This window comes from Choristoneura fumiferana, chromosome 9 (assembly GCF_025370935.1).
Source record: "Choristoneura fumiferana chromosome 9, NRCan_CFum_1, whole genome shotgun sequence".
In the NCBI taxonomy this organism is placed as follows: domain Eukaryota; kingdom Metazoa; phylum Arthropoda; class Insecta; order Lepidoptera; family Tortricidae; genus Choristoneura; species Choristoneura fumiferana.
In genome coordinates this window covers 12,971,508-12,993,126 of record NC_133480.1, presented here as the reverse complement: position 1 = coordinate 12,993,126, position 21,619 = coordinate 12,971,508, and the positions used below count along the sequence as shown (strand labels likewise).

The 21,619-nt window shown below is 44.3% G+C and overlaps 2 protein-coding genes across 2 annotated transcripts in view; one reads left to right on the top strand and one right to left on the bottom strand.

Moving 5' to 3' along the window:
* The window catches only part of LOC141431331 (phosphatidylinositol-3,5-bisphosphate 3-phosphatase MTMR4), a 33,588-nt gene extending 25,952 nt beyond the window's left edge, over positions 1–7,636 (top strand). Inside the window, exons 16-20 of the mRNA XM_074092482.1 lie at positions 1,679–1,804; positions 2,599–2,798; positions 3,388–3,504; positions 3,932–4,107; positions 5,137–7,636. Coding sequence (XP_073948583.1) covers positions 1,679–1,804; positions 2,599–2,798; positions 3,388–3,504; positions 3,932–4,107; positions 5,137–5,236 — 719 coding nt within the window. The 3' untranslated portion in view covers positions 5,237–7,636. The remainder of the gene's footprint in view (positions 1–1,678; positions 1,805–2,598; positions 2,799–3,387; positions 3,505–3,931; positions 4,108–5,136) is intronic.
* A 1,432-nt stretch (positions 7,637–9,068) lies between these two features.
* Positions 9,069–19,850, bottom strand: LOC141431330 (WSCD family member AGAP003962). The gene is made up of 5 exons (XM_074092481.1): positions 18,633–19,850; positions 17,209–17,378; positions 16,418–16,505; positions 14,210–14,379; positions 9,069–12,871 (listed from the first exon to the last, which is right to left on the bottom strand). The coding sequence occupies exons 1-5, from the start codon at positions 18,898–18,900 to the stop codon at positions 12,668–12,670; spliced, it is 900 nt and encodes a 299-aa protein (XP_073948582.1). The 5' UTR covers positions 18,901–19,850; the 3' UTR covers positions 9,069–12,667.
* Between the last annotated feature and the right edge of the window lie 1,769 nt (positions 19,851–21,619).

The window sequence follows — 21,619 nt, the reverse complement described above, 5'->3', positions numbered from 1 at the left end:
AGATCGCACCGCGGTGGCGGGTCAGTGTTTAGTACGGATGTTACGGGCGGTTATCCTCACTCCGCTACCACTGCGCGAGGTCGATCGCACCGCGGCGGCGAGGCGGTAATTAGTAGGTACGGGAGGCTAGAGGGGGTTAGCGGGGAGAGGAGGAATCAGAGGGGGGCGTCACTCGACGGCCCCACACGTCCAGCCAGGCTGCGCGAGAGATCGCACCGCTCCGGTCTAGTCGCGTCGGAGGACGCCGGGCAACTGCCGCTCTCGGCGGCGCGGCGCGGTTATATACTATCGCGGGGTATGGTGCGGTGCGCGGGCGGCGGCGGGGGCGGCGCTGCAGTGTTGTAGCGCACGGTCTGGCTCGCAGGTGTCGGCAGCGGTTGCGTCAGCCTGGCGCAGTGTTGTAGCCGCACGTTCCTTGACTCGTGACGGGTTCCCGTCGTCAAACATTAACAAAATAGTTCAATCACGTCGCAATTTCTAACTGGTTTTTACGAAATATCACTAACGATGATAACATGATTAGGGAGAAGGCCGTAATTTAGTACTAATAGAGACCATTGATCCAAGTGATTGTATGAAATAGATGATAATTATGTTAGTTGACTCGCGACCATGAGTGAGTCTATTCAGATTGGTCGCACGTTATCGTAGTGAAACGTACTTCTGTGTACCAGTCGGGTTTTACCGAGAAAAGGCAACCAATTTTAACGATGCTATATTCAATTAGTTTTTGGCTATAGCGCGACAGTTTAGCCGGAGCCTCTCTCACTTTTACCTGTCCAAGTCGGTATTCTAGATTGTTCGATTATAACATGCTCTTACTCTGGCTCCCGCCGCGCGCTGCAGTACTCTTAAAAACACGTAAAGCCTTGTCTTGTCGCGGAGTCCGCGTTTTAAAATACGTTAGGATTGAATTTGCTGACAATAGAGATTAAATAACATTCCTAATACAAAAAATTAAATAAAACGAATGACGTAAAAATCATCAAAATCTGTTGAAAAACAAGGAGAATACGAGCGAATGGAGTTTGCGTTCCATCTTTTTTTGGAAAAATGAAATTAAGTAGGTACTTACCATCTAACGAAATGCTCTTGGATTCACCAAAAAAGAACGTTTTCACGATATCTAACTATCATAGTGATTTCCTTATCCAGTCTAGGCAATGCGATGTCATTACGACCACGACGCAATAGTCATGTATGTCAAGTTGACGTATGCCCCAAAATTGAGTACGTTACGTTACGAGGACTGTTGACGCGGTGCGGCAAGGTGGTGGATATGGGCAGGATGTAGGTCAGTGGTCGTCACACTACTGGATAAAGTGAGGGCTTACTGTGTCTGTGGGCCACACACTTATGAATTGGCAACTGTTCGACCCACAGCTATTCAGTTATCTTCGTATGGAAAATCTGTTTTGCAACCCCATTACCTACTAAAGTCGTTGCATATGGGTCGCTAAAGTATCGGTTGCGGGCCGCAGCTTAATGGCCACTGGGAGGCTACTTCGAAATTCGAAAATCGAAGTTTGTATCGCACCGCACCGTACCTCTCACTCTCGTATTAAATATAAGCATCAGCGGGACGGCAATACATATACGAAGTTCGAATTTTGTAGTATTGGGCGTGCTGTAAGTAGTACCGGGTACCAGGGTATGATGAGCGCGGTGCGGTCCGCAGGCGGCACCGCGTCGAGCGGCGCCAGCTCGGAGGGCGAGGAGGCGGCGCGGCCGCGCGTGGCCTCCCAGCTCACGCTGTGCCCCGGCTCGCCGCGCCGCCGCTGCACGCACTGCGTCAGCCTCACCAGTCAGTACCATACTAACACAGACTAACACAAGTACATATATAAGGTATATACGAGTAGGACAGGTAGTGCCACGAGAGTGGCATGACATGTTCTTGTGTGCGTTACCTCAACTCTGGTGGCACTACCTATATTTATCGTGCTCTCTAAATGAGGGTTTCTAGCCAGGTCAAATATGGCTCTAGATGGCGTTAGTATCGATAGGTCCGTTTGACGTTACAGTTTTGCATGCGATTGGCTCATTTAATTAACCAATCACAAACGTGACGCTGATATCAAAGTTAGTAATAGTCCGTCACAGAAACCCTAGTAGCATGTTCCGTATGAACCAATAACGTAGTAGTAACGGACTGCCCGATCCAGTAGTAAATTGCCTTTGTTTTTTTTGTTTTGTTCTAATTTTGACTTTGTATCTAAATTGAAAAAAATATCCCAATTGAATATTGAACAGTCAGCTATAACTAAAATACCGCCGGGTATAAAGATACTTATATGAACAGCCGAAATCAATACATGAGTATACCGTAAACACTTGACTGTTTGTTAAAAGACTATGCGTACGTGGGAGACGTTCGTAATAAATCCGCTTAGATTAGAGAATAGCCACACCAAAGGAACGTTTGTCAGCGATTCTTACTTGTAAAACAGTCGGGCCGACTCGCTTGCGCAAAATAGATCGTGACACAATTACATGTGGTGATAACGCTTGGAGCTTATTGTGCTTCTCTATTAGGATAGCAAAAGCGGCACAGAATTAGCACTGTAGGTTAGGTACATGATGTATTCGCGTCCCCAGGCGGCATCGAGACGTCCGGCGAGTCTGGGGCCAGCTCGGAGTGCTGGTGCGGCGTGTGCGGCGAGGGGGGGGCGGCGCGCGCGCGCTGCCTGTGCGGCGCGGGCGGCGCGGGGGCCGCGGCCACCGACCCCGTCGACGGCCTGCCGCCCGCCACCGACCCCATGCAGGCGCGCCTGCACCAGATCATACTCTACCAGAAGGTTGGTCGCTCACCGCCTGTGCTATATGCCAGCCTGGTACATTAAACCTCGTGCCGCTACAGAGGGGCTACTACGAAATTCAGAAGTTCGAATTTTGCACTTCGTATAGGACCAGGTTTACTTGTCATGTGTGGTGGTGGGGACAGTTGCAGCCGTGTGACATGTTGGTTTATGTAGAAACGGTTGATTGGCTGGGTTTGCATGAAAACAAAAATGCCAGGTAGATGTAGGAAGAAGGTCATAAACTCGTGGCTCAACGAGCTTTCCCGTTTGTGTATGGTTCGGTCAAGTTCGCTAGCTTAGACGATTACATATTCGGCCTTCACGTACATACGGCTCAGTGCTGGGTACAGGCGTCCAGTCAGAATGGAGCTTGAGGAATCATACATAGGTGATACACGAGTGAAAAAACCTGTCGAGCCACAAGTATACTCGTATGTCCATTTGGCCCTAAACATTTGTCACACAGATGTAGCTGTCTGGTACATAAGTATAGTTGCGATGCCAATAGTTTGAGTTCATTTTAAGCCTAAGAGTATTATTCTATTTTATTGTATTTTATAATTAAAGGGTTCACTTTGTTTTACAGAAAGTGGTTGAAGAGTTAACGGGCCAGCTGCGGTCGGCGCGGGAGGCGCTCCGGCGCGCGTCGCCGCCGCCCGCCGCGCCCGCGCGGCCCTCGCCCTCCGCGCCCTCGCCCACGCAGGTCACTCCTTGTTCATGCTGCCCTGGTACACCACTAGCGTAGACCGCCCGAGGGGCCGGTCCGCCGCGCCCCGCCCCTTCCACCGCAGGTCACTATTCGCTTATGATCGCCTGGTACTGCCGCAGTATGTGAATAACGTTAGTTTAATTAAACTCCCATGTGACCGAGTGTTATCTGCGTTTGTGTTTATTGCTTTTACATGTAGAGCTTTTTTGAGGTGACCGATTAACCTGTTGCATATATGCGGCATGGCGATACTATGTATTACATAATCGCTCAGCGCCAGGATTAGACGCATACGACATCAAAACCTTTCCACAAAGATACAGTAATTCATATTAGAGATGAAAAGTCGAGTGTGCGCTTTAGCTTGAGACTCGAGCATGTGTAGTATGGTGATATTGACAGTGTGTGTTTTCGGGTACAGATGAGCGGGAGTAACAGCGGGCGAGGCAGCGCAAGCGGCAGCAGTAGCGGCAGCCTGAGCGAGGTGGAAGTGGGCGAGGAGGCGCGCGGCGTAGTGTGGCTGCCCGACAGCGCCGCCCCGCGCTGCCAGCACTGCCGCAACCACTTCTGGCTCGCGCGCCGCCGCCACCACTGCAGGTGGGTGCGGGCCCAGTGCCGGCGGGCAGGAGGCGCGCGGCGTAGTGTGGCTGCCCGACAGCGCCGCCCCGCGCTGCCAGCACTGCCGCAACCACTTCTGGCTCGCGCGCCGCCGCCACCACTGCAGGTGGGTGCGGGCCCAGTGCCGGCGGGCAGGAGGCGCGCGGCGTAGTGTGGCTGCCCGACAGCGCCGCCCCGCGCTGCCAGCACTGCCGCAACCACTTCTGGCTCGCGCGCCGCCGCCACCACTGCAGGTGGGTGCGGGCCCAGTGCCGGCGGGCAGGAGGCGCGCGGCGTAGTGTGGCTGCCCGACAGCGCCGCCCCGCGCTGCCAGCACTGCCGCAACCACTTCTGGCTCGCGCGCCGCCGCCACCACTGCAGGTGGGTGCGGGCCCAGTGCCGGCGGGCAGGAGGCGCGCGGCGTAGTGTGGCTGCCCGACAGCGCCGCCCCGCGCTGCCAGCACTGCCGCAACCACTTCTGGCTCGCGCGCCGCCGCCACCACTGCAGGTGGGTGCGGGCCCAGTGCCGGCGGGCAGGAGGCGCGCGGCGTAGTGTGGCTGCCCGACAGCGCCGCCCCGCGCTGCCAGCACTGCCGCAACCACTTCTGGCTCGCGCGCCGCCGCCACCACTGCAGGTGGGTGCGGGCCCAGTGCCGGCGGGCAGGAGGCGCGCGGCGTAGTGTGGCTGCCCGACAGCGCCGCCCCGCGCTGCCAGCACTGCCGCAACCACTTCTGGCTCGCGCGCCGCCGCCACCACTGCAGGTGGGTGCGGGCCCAGTGCCGGCGGGCAGGAGGCGCGCGGCGTGGTGTGGCTGCTGGATCATTGTTGCCGAAAATGGGAATTCAACTTGTTTACTTCTGACCGAACATCGCTTTCAGAAAAATTATAATCATCTCATGGTTTTCTATTGTATAATGTATGGTATGCTAGATAACAAGTACAACACAAAATCATACCCAAAGTACCTACCTACATTTTGAGCTCAAAATAATTGGAATCAGTGAATAACGTCGTCCTTTGTTGTGCAGACAGTGCGGCGGAATCTTCTGCGGCTCGTGCTCGGAGATGTCTTCGTGGGGCGCGTGCGGCGCCGTGCGCGTGTGCCGGCGCTGCCGCGCGCTGCGGTGACCCGCCCCCGCCCCCGCCCCCCGCCCTCGCCCCCGCCCCCGCCCTCGCCCTCGCCTAGCCCGCCTGCTCAACTCGACCTCCTAGTGTAGTCGCGGATTCTGGTACTCGCTTGTACTGACGCACTCATTAATATTCACCAATATCCATAAAAAAAAACACCCGTGATTGCAACACTATATTTATTGACTACCTCTCATCCTATTAAGTTGGTGAATGAATTGTTTGTAATCTCAATGGGCGATTAGGATTCTGAAGCGGTTTGCAGCAATAGGGTGTGTTAGCGTTCCGAGGGGGATTCGACTACATATTGCAGTGAAACATATTAAAATAAAGACTGAATCGCAGAACTAAGTTTCCGCCGAGCACTATTCGAAACCAGTTTGGCGGCGGTTCCCGGAAAGACTTAGATGCCGCAACTACGCAAAATTGTCGTCGTATAGTCAGTGTGAGACTTATGGAACATTTGTGAGAAAGTTTGTCTCACTTTTGCGTGTAATCGCTTCCCTTGAGACTTAAAGCCACCCGAAGAGCTGGCTGTGAGCCCATAGCTGCTCAGACTCTTTAATAAATGAGACTGGTGCGACTTCCGACATAATTATCATCTTGTTACTTATTGTCTAAACGTAAATCTTTGTGGGTCATCAATCGAATTAATTGTAATGAGTTGATAATAATGTAAATCTCTTAATTTTCATTTGTAGTAAATCGTAGCCTGAATGTATTTATGCGCTGCCTTATTAATGTTGACATCGCGACTACACTACCGGGCGCGGTTGTTCTGGCTGGAGCGGCGCCGGCGGTGGCGACTGTCGAGGCTGCTACGGTCGTGCCCGCGACTGAGATTGAACCGCGCGCCTAACGGTCGCAGCCTCTCTCCTAGTCAGGCCGCTTCGACAAATCTAACTAGAAATGCCTGTTCATCTATTTAAAACTAACCTATGTAATTTGTTTGCGAGTTTCGCCATGACATTACGTACGAGCAGCCGCGGAGCGCCCGGCGCCGCGTCTAGTCTGCCGAGCTAGCGGGAGGCGCGTAGGATAGTTAGGTAATGGTATAGTGAAGGACGAATACGCGAAGGCTGATTTTGTACGATATTTTCATTGTTTTTTTTTTCTATCATATTTATTCTAAAAAGACTCCATTAGATAATTGGTTTCGATTGATTTAAGGCAGACTACTGACGTGCACGCATTGAGCCGGTCCGAGCAGTGACGAACGACGTTGTTTTGTATAAATATTACAAATGATTGTTTTTGTTCTTTTATTTTGTATCATAGCGTTTCCATTTTTGTTCTATGAATATTATTTGTATAGTAAGATTTTGTTTGACACTTGATACCTGACCGAGCTCGCTGACAGGTGAGACGGATAAATGCAAGAAGCTCACGCAAGAGTAAGACGGCCTGTCGGCGAGCGCGGCGACCTCGTGTTTGTGAATTGCTACGACGACGTACTTGGCAACCATACGAGCGCGGGCTGACGGCCGGCCCGGGTGCCATTGACAGGCAGTTAGCATGAAAGCCCTAAAGGGATGCGGCTTTATTATATAGTTAAGAAGTTGTAAGTTGTATCTATTCCAGTCCGAGGTATAGGTTTGTCCCCTTTGACCTGTCAGGGCAACTGTCAGTCAGTGGGGCCCGTTGCATTCATTTTAGTTGATAACAAATTCGGCCGCCGACCACGCGGCGACAATCTAATATTATACGGAAAATAAAACAAATAAAACTGTTGCTGGCTCTCCTCTATCAATCATTAGCTTTGTATTTTATTTGTGATATTTAAAAATAATTTTGTATAATGATTAAGAGTTTATTAGCATGTTGTTAGAAGATAAATTGTACTGGTGATTATTTACCCTCGTGGTGCGTGAGCGTCGAACTTTGCGTCAGTCGCGGACGGACTCTGCATTTATTTGTGTATATCTCATTTAAAATTTAGAGGAATTGTTTGTAATGCGCAGTAACGAACCCTCTTCGAATGTCGAGGCCTTCGCGCACTGACAGTGAAGTACCCATGTAATAATAAAATGAATAATCAGAAATGCAAATTGTACTATACTTTGAGCGTAACACTCTGTCCTTTCCGCGAGTCTCTTGGCAACAAAAAGATGTATCAATAAGTTATTCGATTAATTAATTAAATGCGAATGAAATATTACTCCCAATCATAATGAAATACTTAGTACTATGTTAAATTCCCCGAGTTTTCCTCCCCACAGGCTCGCCCGCGGCAGTATGAGCGATGAACGATGAGTTAAATTGAGGGGATTGTTGTTTACTGCATATATTTTATAAATATTGTAATGCGACACTGAGTATAAGTTCCAATGACGAAGTGCAAACTTGTTTGTGACCAATGAATATTGACACAATGTGAATTAAAGCATTATTTAGTTTTAATCGCAGTTTTATTACCACCAACACACAACCCACTCTTTGGAATTACGGAATATTGAAGGATATTTCAGAATTTAAGTAAAAAAAAATGCTATGAATAGTGCTGATTTGAAATTACATCTTTGGTATGAGAAGGTTAGGTACAGCCAAGTGCAAAGATATTGACACGGCCAAAGTTACAAAAATATGTATACATGTACATGACCTTAATGTGAAGTGCATAAAGCCGTGTATACATATTTTGTAACTTTGGCCGTGTCAATATCTTTGCACTTGACTGTACCACGCTAGTTCTTTTGCAAACAGATATTCAAAAATTTAAGCTGAACGGTAATTGGGTGAAGACCAAAAAGTTGCACACCGTAACGCAAGCAGTTAAAATAAAGTAATTTTAACTATGAGCAACTTTTTGGTCTTCACTCTTTGGTTTGTACTTAACATCTTAAAATATCATGGGACACTTGACACCAATTGAAATTGACCTAGTCCCAAACTAAGCAAAGCTTGCGTACAGTAGAGTTCATAAACTTGTGTGTGAGCAAATTTTTGATCAAAAATATCTGAACACATCTCTGATATTGTTAGCGGCGTAGAAGTGTGTTCAGATATTTTTTGATCACAAGTTTATGAACTCGACTGTACATACTATGTATACTAGGCAACGGATAAACATACTTTCATAGATAAATACATATTAAACATTCAAGACCCCGAGAACAAACATTCATATAATTCATACAAATATTTGCCCCGGCCGGGGATCGAATCCGGGACCTCAAGCTTCGTAGTCAGAGGGCCTACTCCGAAGTTCGTATCATACCGTCCCTCTGACTCTCGTATTAAATAGTATAAGCGTCAGAGGGACGCAACGACACGAACTTCGAATTCCGTAGTAACCCCGCAGGTTCTCTAACCACTTTGCCTACCGGTAATACTCTTTGCATCCGGTCGACAAAAAATTCAGCCCTTTTTGTAGCATCGGTTTTTGCTGGACTAGGAGAATTGACTCATCGCTTATCAGGGAGTACTAAGTAAATAAGCAAAATTTTGAAAACAAAATAAACCTTCTCTCTATGTTTGAGAAAAACAACATTCCATCAAAAGCATAAATATGAAATGAGAGCCAAGTTCAATATTAAAAATATCCGTCGTCGTTGAGTTCGCAGATAAAAGAATTGAAATCTATACAGGCGCAAAATTACTTTGCTTGGGATGTAATGCAAGTTCAATATTTCAGTTGGCTTTTTTGTACTAATACATCAAATTACAGAAATGTAACATTGACAAATATAATATAGCCCGGCCCGTACGTAAAATCTAGTCAAGTCAAATAGTTTCGTAGGTACTATTTTGTTTGAAACTATAGCTGCTGACATGACAAAATATAAATTACCCAATTCACTGGGCAGGGAAAAAATTGAGAAAAAAGCTGTACCACTTGTTATTTTTTTATTTTCAGAAACAAAAGCTTTCGCAGTCTTAAGTTAAGACTTATTAAATATTAGATAGGTACACAACGTTAAGTAAATACAAAATTAAATGTCTACATTTTAACGGGTTTCAGAACTAATTTTGTTATGTTCACTTATGATATGCGTGGGCAGCTTACTAAGAATCGGTGCTGAGCAAGCCATCCTTTGAGTTCCTTTTAATTAATTTATTTCTTTACTTATGTATGAAGTTCCCAATACGCACTGGGCCCGCGTGGGAACTATGGCCCAAGCCCTCTCATTCTGAGAGGAGGCCTGTGCCCAGCAGTGGGACACATATAGGCTAGGATGATGACTTATATGTATGAAATTTGGTTACTATTGTGCTAATTGGTACGAGTCACTACACTAATGGCCTAAATAACAGTAATAAAATCAAATATATTAAGTAATCAATCAATAAAATCAACAATATCTTAACAAACAAATCTTTTAAAAAACAGAATAATCTAAGTACATATATAAAATAAACAAAGTCCATATACAAATATCCTTATTGTTGTATAATTAAACGCAGTAGCGTATTAAAATTATGCCATTTCAGAGGTAATAAGTTAATAATAATAACTTATAAATTTATTAATTAATACTGACTAGATATTGTTATTTGGTTATTTTCGGCGCTCCAATGCTCGTCCACAATAAATTGGCACAATTACGTTCCCATCACAGGATTTTCTTTTTAAAATCATACAAGAACAGGTAAGTACAGTCAACTTCAACAATAGCTACTCACTTTTGTTCTTTGTTTCTTTCTAGTTTCTTTGTCGTGCTACTTACGGTATACCCTGTATGCAGATGCAATACACCCTGAAAATAATCCGGCCGGCACCCATGAGAATCAGGTACTTCAGGGAACATTTTATGCATAAGGGAGTTACGACTGACAAGACATACCTACCTTAAATGATGAACAACAGAGACAAACTACAAAGGTGATTGTTGAGTACACCTATAGTCATGCGTTTAGGGGCATACATGTCCAAATGTCAGAAAGTCCAGGTGTCACATTGTCCATGGTCAAAAAGTTCGAAGGTTATAATGCCTTAATGTCGGATAGTCCATATGTCCGAGAGTCCAGGTGTCACATTGTCCATTGTCAAAAAGTTCGAAGGTTATAATGCCCTAATGTCGGATAGTCCATATGTCCGAGAGTCCAGGTGTCACATTGTCCATGGTCAAAAAGTTCGAAGGTTATAATGCCCTAATGTCGGATAGTCCATATGTCCGAGAGTCCAGGGGTCTCACTCATTCTAATTTGGTTTTGTTTACACCTATTGCAATCAAATTGTTTTCGACTCGATCGCCTTTACTGTCAAGTCAATAAGAGCTGCCACCACGTAGACAATACGATAACAATATGGAAAGAGACAATGTAGAATGAGGCCCCAATCCATCTGCATGACTGGATCAGCTGGTCAATTTTTGTCGACTCGACATGACATGTACGAAGCATCATAGATGCATCTGGATCTTACTGAGAATGGGTCTCAGGGTGTTAGATAACAGACTGGAAATAATGCAGATGAGCAATCTAGCTCTCTAATCTATTTCAGTTATATTTATCATTTAGTCGTGTTAGTCATATTTTTATACAATGAGACATTATGGGATTCAAGCCTTCAGAACTAGGACGTTTAATCCTTCGGACTTTTTGAGTATGGACTTTTTGACGCTAGGACTTTCAGACACTAGGATGTTTCATCCTTCGGACTTTTTGACCATGGACTTTTTGACGCTAGGACTTTCAGGCACTAGTACGTTTAATCCTTTGGACTTTTTGACGCTAGGACTTTTAGACACTAGGACGTTTCTTCCTTCGGACTTTTTGACCATGGACAATGTGACACCTGGACTTTCTGACATTTGGACATGTATGCCCCTAAACGATAGTCATGTTATTGCGCCTGAAATCACTTATTTATTAAAACTTGATGTGCATGCATATAACCAAGTGCGAATAACATCAAACGAGCGTCTTTGTAAGTTTCAAATTTAGACTACATTATTTTAAAACAACTCACTCATAACTATACTTTATTAGGCCAACGTTTGAACTTCTTTGATAAGACTTTCGTTGATCTTTTAGCTATAATTAAATACAAAAAAATGCAAATTACTTACAGTTCATTCACTGGAAGATAAATTGAAAACGCGGGATGGTTTTCACTAATTTCACTTAAGACTAGGAGGAAGTCTATTCAAATGCTTATTTATTTGTGATGCTTACTTTACTAATGTATAATGTGTATTAAAAATTAAATTATATACAGGGAGTCCCGGCCATGGGGCTTTAAATTGAAGGTTCGATTCTATTCGCATAACTGAGCTACTTTTGTTCTGCAACTTTTTTTAAATATGATCATCGTTAATTTAGTTTTTTTTTTATACAGATTAAAATGTCATTTTCAATGTATGCGATACAATACAAAATTGACAGCACATTGATAAATGTTTATCTATGAGATGTCAAATAAATGTCAAAAATGCGAGTAGAATCGAACCTTGAATTTAAAGTCCAATAATGGTCAGAGACAGGTGTATTGTGAACGAACAATAAGAACTTTGTAAAGATAATAAATACTCAAATGTCTTTTAAGGAAGTGTCTATAGCAAGCTAACAACTAACAGCAAAGAGGGGCCGAAGTTTGAAATCACGTTTGCGAAAATACCGTTTGAGACTATGATGATATTGAGTTAAATTGTAAATTATGAGTACCAGTACAGTACTAGAAAATATGCCATAATTCGTTTTGCTGACTAGTCGAAAACTAAAAAAATTCTAGCAATCATTTTTCAGCAATAGCTCAAACACAAATGGCCCCTATACCTATTTTCACAGATTTCATTTCATAATTTGGCTCCAGTAGACTACACAACATAAAACATCATCTTATTAACAAATGACTAGCCACAGTTAATAAAGTTATTTTCAACTAAACTACTTGAGTAGGTACAAGTTTAGTACAAGTTTAGGTGCCTATCCTAAAGTTTCGTTTGTAATTTTTCCTGCAATTATTCATAAAGCGAGATAATTGAACTTCAATTTAGTTATGTGCGCATCAATCATCTGGCATGACCATAAATAACATATATTATCATTTACTGACGTTCTAAATTTAACCTTATGAAATACTCATTATTAACAGCCTAACCATATTTCCATAACAACAACATAACACGAAAATAACGAAGCTAATTCTGTTTTTCCGTCATTTTATGTTAGTACCTAATACTTTACTTTATAATTATGAGGGGGTGAACGAGCAAGTGGGTCACCTAATGGGAAGCGATCACCGCCTCCCTCGGACACCCGGAACACAAGCCGGCCCTTTTGATATCTACTATTTGGAATCGAATGTAAACCATGATTCCGGCCGGATGCATTGAGTGATGCGAACGTTGCCTTGCATTCCCTACAAACAGGCAGCGTTTCGGTGATTTCGCCTTAACGAATTTCCGTTTACATTTCCGACTTTTCCCCTACATTGGAAATGAGATCATTCATGCTCGCGTGTATTATTGAATGAATCCTTTTCGCTTGTTACTGAGCGAGTAAGTCTCCTATGCTAGGCAACTTGTCCGTGATGTTGTGTCGCCGGTAATAGTCTGTGATGAGGGCAGCCACGCGCGCACGCGCCGCCGCCATCGCCCGGTACATGTCCGCGGAGAACGGATCAAAGTCCTGCAGCTTCTTCCTTCGCCTGTAGATGCCCTCCTTGTTTACCACCGCGCAGTATATGTCCTCCTGGTAATAATAATTATATTATAAGACTACACATTTCCAATTCTTTTTTCCTTTTTAGGGTTCCGTAGCCAAAATGGCAAAAACGGAACCCTTATAGTTTCGCCATGTTTTTTTTTATTCGACTGGATGGCAAACGAGCAAGTGGGTCTCCTGATGGTAAGAGATGACCACCGCCCATAGACACCTGCAACACCAGGGGGATTGCAGATGCGTTGCCAACCTAGAGGCCCAAGATGGAATACCACAAGTGCCAGTAATTTCACCGGCTGTCTTACTCTCCATGCCAAAACACAACAGTGCACGCACTGCTGCGTCACAGCAGGATTAGCAAGCAAGAGCCATGTGTCTGTCTGTCTGTCTGTCCGTTCAAGGCTTTGCTCAGGGACTATCAATGCTAGAAAGCTGTAGTTTTGCACGAATATATATGTAAACTATGCCAACAAAATGGTACAATATATTTTTTTAAAAAGACTTGAAGTGGGTGTGATTTTTTTTCTCATCCAATCTTGTAGTGTGGGGTATCGTTGGATAGGTCTTTTAAAACCATTAGGGAGTTGCCAAAACGATTTTTCGATTCAGTGATTTGTTTGCAAAATATTCAACTTTAGTACAAATTTTCATTAAAATCGAGCGTCCCCCCTTCCCCTCTCTAAAATCTAAACCGGTGGGTGAACAATTTAAAAAAAAATCAGAATGGTAGTAAGTATATCAAACTTACAAGGAAAACTATAACGGTTAGGTTTTCTTGAGAATTATTAGTAGTTTAAGAGTAAAGAGCAGCCTAACAACTAACAAAAAATTTGGAATTGAAATAAAAAATACAAAAAGATTCCAAATAAACAATCTTAATGTGATATTGGTGTTTTTCCCGAGGTAGACACCGCTTTTCATTTCGACTACAAGGAAACATATGTAGGGGAGCGCTCAAGTGCCTATTACGTAACACACTTTTTCTTGTAAAACGTTACGATGCGTTATAGGGGCGGGAGGTGTGTTCGACAACGCGTTACGTCACAGTTTTTTTTTTTATTAAAAGTTCATATTAGGTATATAATGTCCTCAAAAGTGCTGACTTATTACCGCAACTGTACCTACCAAGAAAATGGCAACTAAATTTGGAAAACGGCTAAAGCTAAAGAAAAGGACTTAAAATAAAAATGATCATGTGGGTGTTAAGATAACGTTTAGGGACGGGGAGGGGGTACAGAAAAACGTTACGGCGCATGGGGGGAGGGGATGGACGCCCCTTGGCACCCCTTGGGTACTAGAATCTGTTAACGGTTAAACGTTCTAGACGTATAACAGGTTATAGTTGGAACGAGTGCACGACAAACTGACCTCCGGAACGGTGTGGTTCAAGAAGTCCAGGATGTCCAGTAAGGCCTGGCGCGTGTCTCGCACGAGCGCCCCGTACAGCACGACCAGCACGCGGCCCGCGAAGCGCGACAGCCAGCGCGCGTGCAGGGCCTCCCACGCCGCCACGTTCTTGGACACGTACACCGCCCACGCTGACCGGATTGTTTTATTTATTTAGTCAATGAATGAGCTAAAACCAAGGTCACAGCTTATTAGAGCCACCCGCCACTCGACCCGCACCGCCTCGCCGCGAGCGGTTCATCATCATCTCAACCGTAGGACGTCCACTGTTGGACACAGGCCTCCCCCATAGACCTCCCGTTACTTCGGTTGTAAGCGGCTTGCATCCACCGTGAACCCGCGGCTTTGACCGATCATCCGTCTATCTCGTTGGTGGACGTCTCACGCTGCGCTTGCCCATCCGCGGTCTCCATTCAAGAACTTTTCAGCCCCAACAGCCATCTGATCTCCGTGCTATGAGGCCTGCCCATTGCCACTTCAACGAGCTAATTCGCTTGGCTATGTCGGTAACCCTTGTTCTTCTACGTATCTTCTCATTTCTAATTCGATCCCGTAGAGAGACCCCGAGCATAGCTCTCTCCATAGCTCGCTGAGCAACTCTTGAGCTTATTTATATGGCCAATAGTGAAGCACGGGTGACACTCTTTCCCGGCCCAGATAATACCGGGATGGAAATACCGACCCTGTTTTTCGTGTACACGCCCATAGAAGCTACTGTCAGTTTCTATGGGCGCGAGTACAAAAAAAACAGGGCCGGTATTACCATGTCGGTGTTGTCCGGGCCGGGAAAGAGTGTCACCCGTGAAGCACCACGTCTAGGATCCATATGTCATCACTGGCATGGCAACACACATTGCTTGGTTAAAGACTTTCGTCTTAAGGCACTGAGGAATTTTGGACGAAAAGACATTGCGGAGTTTCCCAAACGCTGCCCATCTGAGTTGGATTCGACGATTGACCTTCTCGAAGTTGGACTGAACTGATTGGACGGTTTGTCCTAGGTATAACTACATACGCGTCAACAACTCAAGAATCCAATTCTCAGCCAAAACGAGGTAGACACCACATGGACCGCAGCGGTCAGTATTCTTTATATGGATTTGTATAGGCATGGGCATGCGCTCACTACGTCAATGAGGGCTATCGCGTATGAATTCGCCGCTAGAGGCGCTAGTGTAGCGTGAGGTCTCCGAAATGTCAAATCTCATAGTTTTTGGGTGAGCTACGCGGGTTTATTTATAATTTAAAATAATTTTGTGAATATTTTGCATTACCTGAAATTAATTATGGCAATTATGCGTTACGGGGCAATGAATGTCTGTGTTTTGAGACAGTTTTGTCTTTCGGAAACTTTTGACCACCCTTTTTCCGAACAAAACGGGACTACGCAACACTGTGGTTGCTCGGTATTTTTATGGTACGGTTTTAAGGTGTATTAAATATGATTTTAATCTAAACTTTGTTTTCACGCCCGTAATAACAGACTTTGCAAGCCACACTTAAAAACCTCACGCAACAGTGGCGCCATCTAGAAAGACAAAAAACGATAGCCCTCATTCCGTTAGCGTCACCAGATCGCTTCGCTCGTGAAGTTGCCACGCGCGGACGGCGAGTGGACCACTCGGTGATAGCTCGCTGCCCGCACGCTTGCGATGCAGCGCTCTCCACCCGTCCAGACTAGTTACTCGAAAATTCATGGACCACGCGAGGTCCACTCGTTGTCAACGCGGCGTCCACCCGTGGACCAACTGTTGACAACGAGTGGACGCCGAACGACGAGGCGGTCATGGTCGGGTGCCGGGTGGCGCTAATGAGTTGTGACCTTTAGTTTGCTCACCCGCGACCTTTATGCAAGAAATGCGTGTTCATGCAGTTCTTCCACCTCCACACCGTAAGAACACACAAATCACACAAACTCATCTTTCACCATCATCACACTACACTGACGCGTTTCGAGCTCCACCAGAGCTCATCTTCAGAGCATCACTACCTAACATGATAACATCCACACAACAGTCAGTCTAACATCGCTGGTAGGGTAGGGTAGCATGGTGAACGGTTGTGTAGGAATACACATTTGTAGTATAGATGTAGCTATCCTTGGTCGTGTGGGTCGCGGGTGAGCAAAGCAATTGTTTTTAGGTTATAGTAAGATTTGTTGAAGCTTACCAGATTTTTTGCGATCAGGACTTTTCATCTTAAATGCTGATATGGGTGCTGTGCCAACGTGGCCCATGAGGTGCCTGTTAAAGTCGGCCTGTGGATGTTATGTTAATGGTTAGCATGTTGCTTTGTTTGCTTGGGTTTTATCTATTTTCAAATGTTTTTATTATGTGTGTTAGTCCGCCTTTGTACAAGTATCTCAAAGTTTGGCGATTGTATTTTGTTTCTTTTCCTTTGCACCAAAAAAGTTTCTTTTGCACAATACTTGTATTTGAAGAACTTATTATAAAATAAATATAAAGGGGGTAATTAAATAAAATATAACTTTGATTTTTATTCACCTTTTTCAGGATTAATCAAATATATCTAATCATATTTCAAAGGTTGATTCTCTCATATATGCTTGAAAAACATTAGTGGACATAACCTTCCTTTTGGCAGTCAGATTTTATGTACTCTGAAATTGCTATGAGAACAGATGTCTGAGCTTACCAGCTCTACTAGCGTTGTGGAGAAATACTTTCATTTGACCTAGTGTAACCTGGGCACCACCATATTATAAATATTATTTAAAAAAATTGTTGAAGCAACATGAATCTAATCATTTCAGGAATAAAGTTAAATTGTCGCAACATAAAATAATAGAGAAATAAAAGTAATGTTACTTTGCTATATCTTAAAGCCGCAGGTCCATAATTCCCTTGAACTTATTATGTACATTCTTTTGCACATTTGGGCTGTATGAGACTAAAACAAGTATACTCTATAATGAAGAACTATTAAAATGTCTTACTCACCAAAATCGCATCTCTAGGGTTACGGACTAGCAAGACAGCTGCCTTAAACTGGTCTGGTGGGGGAGATTCGTGAGTCTTCACCACCAGCACCGTGGCATCCGTCACATTCTCAGCTGGGAAACCACGGACTTTGAGGCCAAAGTCCATGTACACTGAACCAGTCCATATGCCTGAAAATAGTTTTTATACTTAATTATCTCCAGTTTAAAGATATAAAATTATAGTTAAACATTTTTGTTAAGGTTCTAAGTCTCTGTTGTAACATAAAATGTGCAGTGATTATAGGCTTTTGATATAAATACAAGATACAAGATTAAAATTAGGGGTTAGCAATAGGAGGCCTTATTAAAGACCAATCTCTTCCAGTTAACTTTTGAGCAGTTGAAAATGTAAAATAGACAATATATATATGCAATAAAAGCAAGTCAGTGTCAATTTCATGTTCAGTCTGTTGTAGTGCTTAAAGCATTCAATAAGATTCTTTAAAAAAAACCATGAGGCTCCGTTTCCACCAGATATGTGTGAGGATGTGTAGTGATGAATCGTGTTTTGCATGAACCAATAGAAATGCTCCATTTACCTAGCCTCATCCGCTCAGCTGTTTCCTGTTTCCATCAGAGATGTGCTGTGCGAGGATAGGTAAATGAAGCATGGATAGGTTATTTTATCAAAAACTCAAAAATAGTTCAGTATTTTGCACCCCGTATGGTTTTTCATTTTCCGTCTTTAAATCCAAAAAGATCCCGCAATATCTTAAGACCAGGGTATTTAATCAGTGTGTCTTGCCCGTCTTCACATATGGAATAGAAACCACCACCTTAACAGAAAGGTCTGCTGAGAAACTACGTGTTGCACAAAGAGCAATGTAGCGAATAATGCTCGGAATACACCTTCTGGACCGAAAGAAAAACGAGTTGATCAGACAGAAGACTAAAGTGAATGACGTAATAACAGAAATAGAACTCAGAAAGTGGAGATGGGCAGGACATTTTGCTAGAATGGACCACAGTCGTTGGGCGAGAAGAGTCCTGGAGTGGAGACCCCGTGCTAACACCCGCGGTAGAGGATGACCACGAAAAAGATGGACAGATGATATCCGGCAGCAAGCTGGCGTAAACTGGATGCGAGTGGCAATGAATAGGCAAGACTGAAAAAGTAGAGAGGAGGCCTATGTCCGAAGACGGGCGCTATAAGGGCTGTTATAGATAGATAGATAGATGGTTTTTCATTTTCATCAAAAAAAAATCTAAGTCCCAGAAATGCCCCCCCCCCCCTTTCTCTTCTTCTTCTTTGTACAGTCTATCTAATTTATAGTCTAATATATTTTCAATTTTTTTATTTTTATTTATTGATATCATTTAGTAGGTAGTCTAAGTACAAAGTCACTAAGTCAATTTCCGGGCTCTGGTGATTGATGGCATCACCTGTGGCTTGCTGCAGCAAATACCGCAGCCAGGTGTTACCGCTGCCAGGGAAAGAGGCAAGCGCCACGGCGCGGCCGGAGGGCCCCGCCGGCTGGTAGCGCGGCTCCTTGCACCACGTGACGCCGGCCGCACCCCGCAGCGCGTACCGGTGCCCCACTGAGTAGTACACCTGCCGCGCCCCGTGCAGCGGACTCAGCATAAACACTATCAAAGAAAAATACAGCAGTACCACCGTCGCAGCGAGCAGAAAAATCGAACGCCGGGACATGATTATTGGAATTTGTATGCATGCAACACTTGATGGCGCTGTTCTTCCCTTCCCTTCTTCTTTCTTCCGTTGCAATAGTTACGACCACCTCTGATCTCACTCGGTTGTTTAGATAGAAATAAATCTATACATATTGCCACAATTATTTGAGATAAATAAACAGTGGTCATCACAGAACATTTCGGTGTTTGTTTGTCGAGAAAATCCAACCCACGACCTGCGTTGAAATATTCGCGTGGTCATCCAGCCCTCCCTCTCAACAATGATTACAGGTCTTCAACAACTTTTGTTTAAAATTTTATGGGCTGGAAACTGCGTCCTGTACGAAGTCAATTTAATTTAATTTGGTAACAGTCCGAAGTTAAAACGGGGGAATGAAGGAAGTTACACTTGATTTTTTCACAACACATACACGAGTCTTCAGCTTTTGTTTATTTATAATCGTATATTGACGCGACGCATATTGTAAACATTATTGATTCTCAATCTCAACTCGATAGACTCGATTTTAAATATAACCCGTTTGCATTATTCCCGAGTATTTTTCACAAACGTCACGGTTTTTTTTTTCATGCAAAACCGAGCTCGATGTCACGGGACGGGTCACGGGATTCACGGACGGGACAACGGCGGCTGAAGTGAGCAAGCAAAGAGTAGTTATGATCATGATCATAGTATACAAGTAGTATAATATCTTGCTGGGTAAGGTACTGCGACTACTGCGCGCCGAGCTCCGATCCGTGCGAAGCGAGGGCGCGCCGCGCGCGGGGCGCAATCACAGACAGAGTACATTTTTGGCGCAATTCGCGCAAGCAAATGAAATGACTAGAGGTGAGACGTATTTACTGGAATAGGTTTTTGGAACAGGTTTTGGCTTGGACGCGTGAGTACACGTTCCCGCCCGCTATTCTTTTAGCGTACGAGTATTTAGGAGTACGGCGGCTGACAACGTTCCGCCAACTTGAAAAAAAGTGCGCTCGTCGCGTCGCGCTCGAAACTATTCGGTAAACGTCGGAGAACTTCGGGACTTCGGGTCGTCGGGTTCGCTCGACTCTCTTAGCCACCTGCGCGATGAAATGAATTCCAGGAAAAAGGAGCGGAGCGAGTTATCTTATCTTATCATTTGTTCTAATAACACTTTAAGCATGAACACAAAAGGGTCCAGTTTCTTTTGATGACATTCTTTGTTTTGGTGTGATAGTACCTACTTGTTGTCTAGTCTACTTAGAATTTGCAATTTTAAAAACAAACAGTTGCTAGTCGAAAAGTGTCGAAAATATAAGAAAGTGGGGTGCATTTAAAATTGTTTTTATTAATTATACTATAATATTATCACGACATACATGCGCAGAGATTGCACGAAAATTAAATGGGATATAGATCGCTATATAATGAATTTATTTGAACAAATAAAAAAAATGTGACGTGCATTTCGATAGTTCGACATTCGTAAAACTACTAAAACGCGTATTAAGTATTAGGTGTATACGCAATCACGGGAGCGCATTTACGGGAATCATTTTGTTTACGCAATGAGTCAATTGAGTTAAGTACTCGTAGATACTCGTGGACCTAGTCTTTGTATCAAGTATTTCTGTGGACGCGTACTCGCAAGACTTAGTCCGCGTTTCGCCTAGTACGTCTCACCTCTAGAAATGACCAAGAATGACATAATGAATACGTTCCTCTAAACGCCCGCAACGATCATATCGCCCTCTACCTCTAACTAAGTGAACGTGGCGTTTGTATCAATACAAACGCAAGGATCGTGTGTAAGCTTAAAACGTGCCGGGTCCTTTACTACGAATATTCGAACTCCGTATCTTGCCGTCCCACTGACGCTAATATATATTATTTAATATGAGTGAGGGGGACGGTACGATTTTCGAAGTTCGTAGTAGCCCCTCGGCTTCCTTGCGTTTGCTGAACACTGAACGTTTAACTTGCGTTTGTGTTTGTTTTGTATCGATACAAAGGAGCCCAAAAAAAACGTCGTGTGTAAGAGCCCTTACAATTGTTACGGGCGCAAAGTGAAACGTACCGTTTGGTAGTGCCATCCCTCCCAAATTTCATTATGAAAAAAGGGCGGGAAATCTTGAATTGAGTTTGAGTGTGCGTAATACTACGAGCACATGCGTAATATTTCTGCTCTTAATTTTTTGTTATATTTATTAGATTAGATGGGGTCTTCATCATCATCCCAGCCTATATACGTCCCACTGCTGGGCACAGGCCTCCTCTCAGAACAAGAGGGCTTGGGCTATAGTTCCCACGCGGGCCCAGTGCGGATTGGGAACTTCACACGCACCATTGAATTGCTTCGCAGGTTTGTACAGGTTTCCTCACGATGTTTTCCTTCACCGCATTTTTACGCTTCCCCAAAGAGTATTAGTACAGTCGCTATCAGATATTTCGGAGCGGCCAAGGTGGTCAAAAATATCGGCACATGCACTCTATTATTAAGGTATTAGAGTTCATGTTTCTACCTATAGTGTGCTTTCCTGTCTCCTAATACACAGACACACACCTCTGAAATCTGGAGGAAAATACGAATGTTTAGACTGTGTTTCCACTAGATATGTTTTTTTTTTTTTTTTATTCGACTGGATGGCAAACAAGCAAGTGGGTCTCCTGATGGTAAGAAATCACCACCGCCCATAAACATCTGCAACACCAGGGGTATTACAGACGCGTTGCCAACCTAGAGGCCTAAGATGGG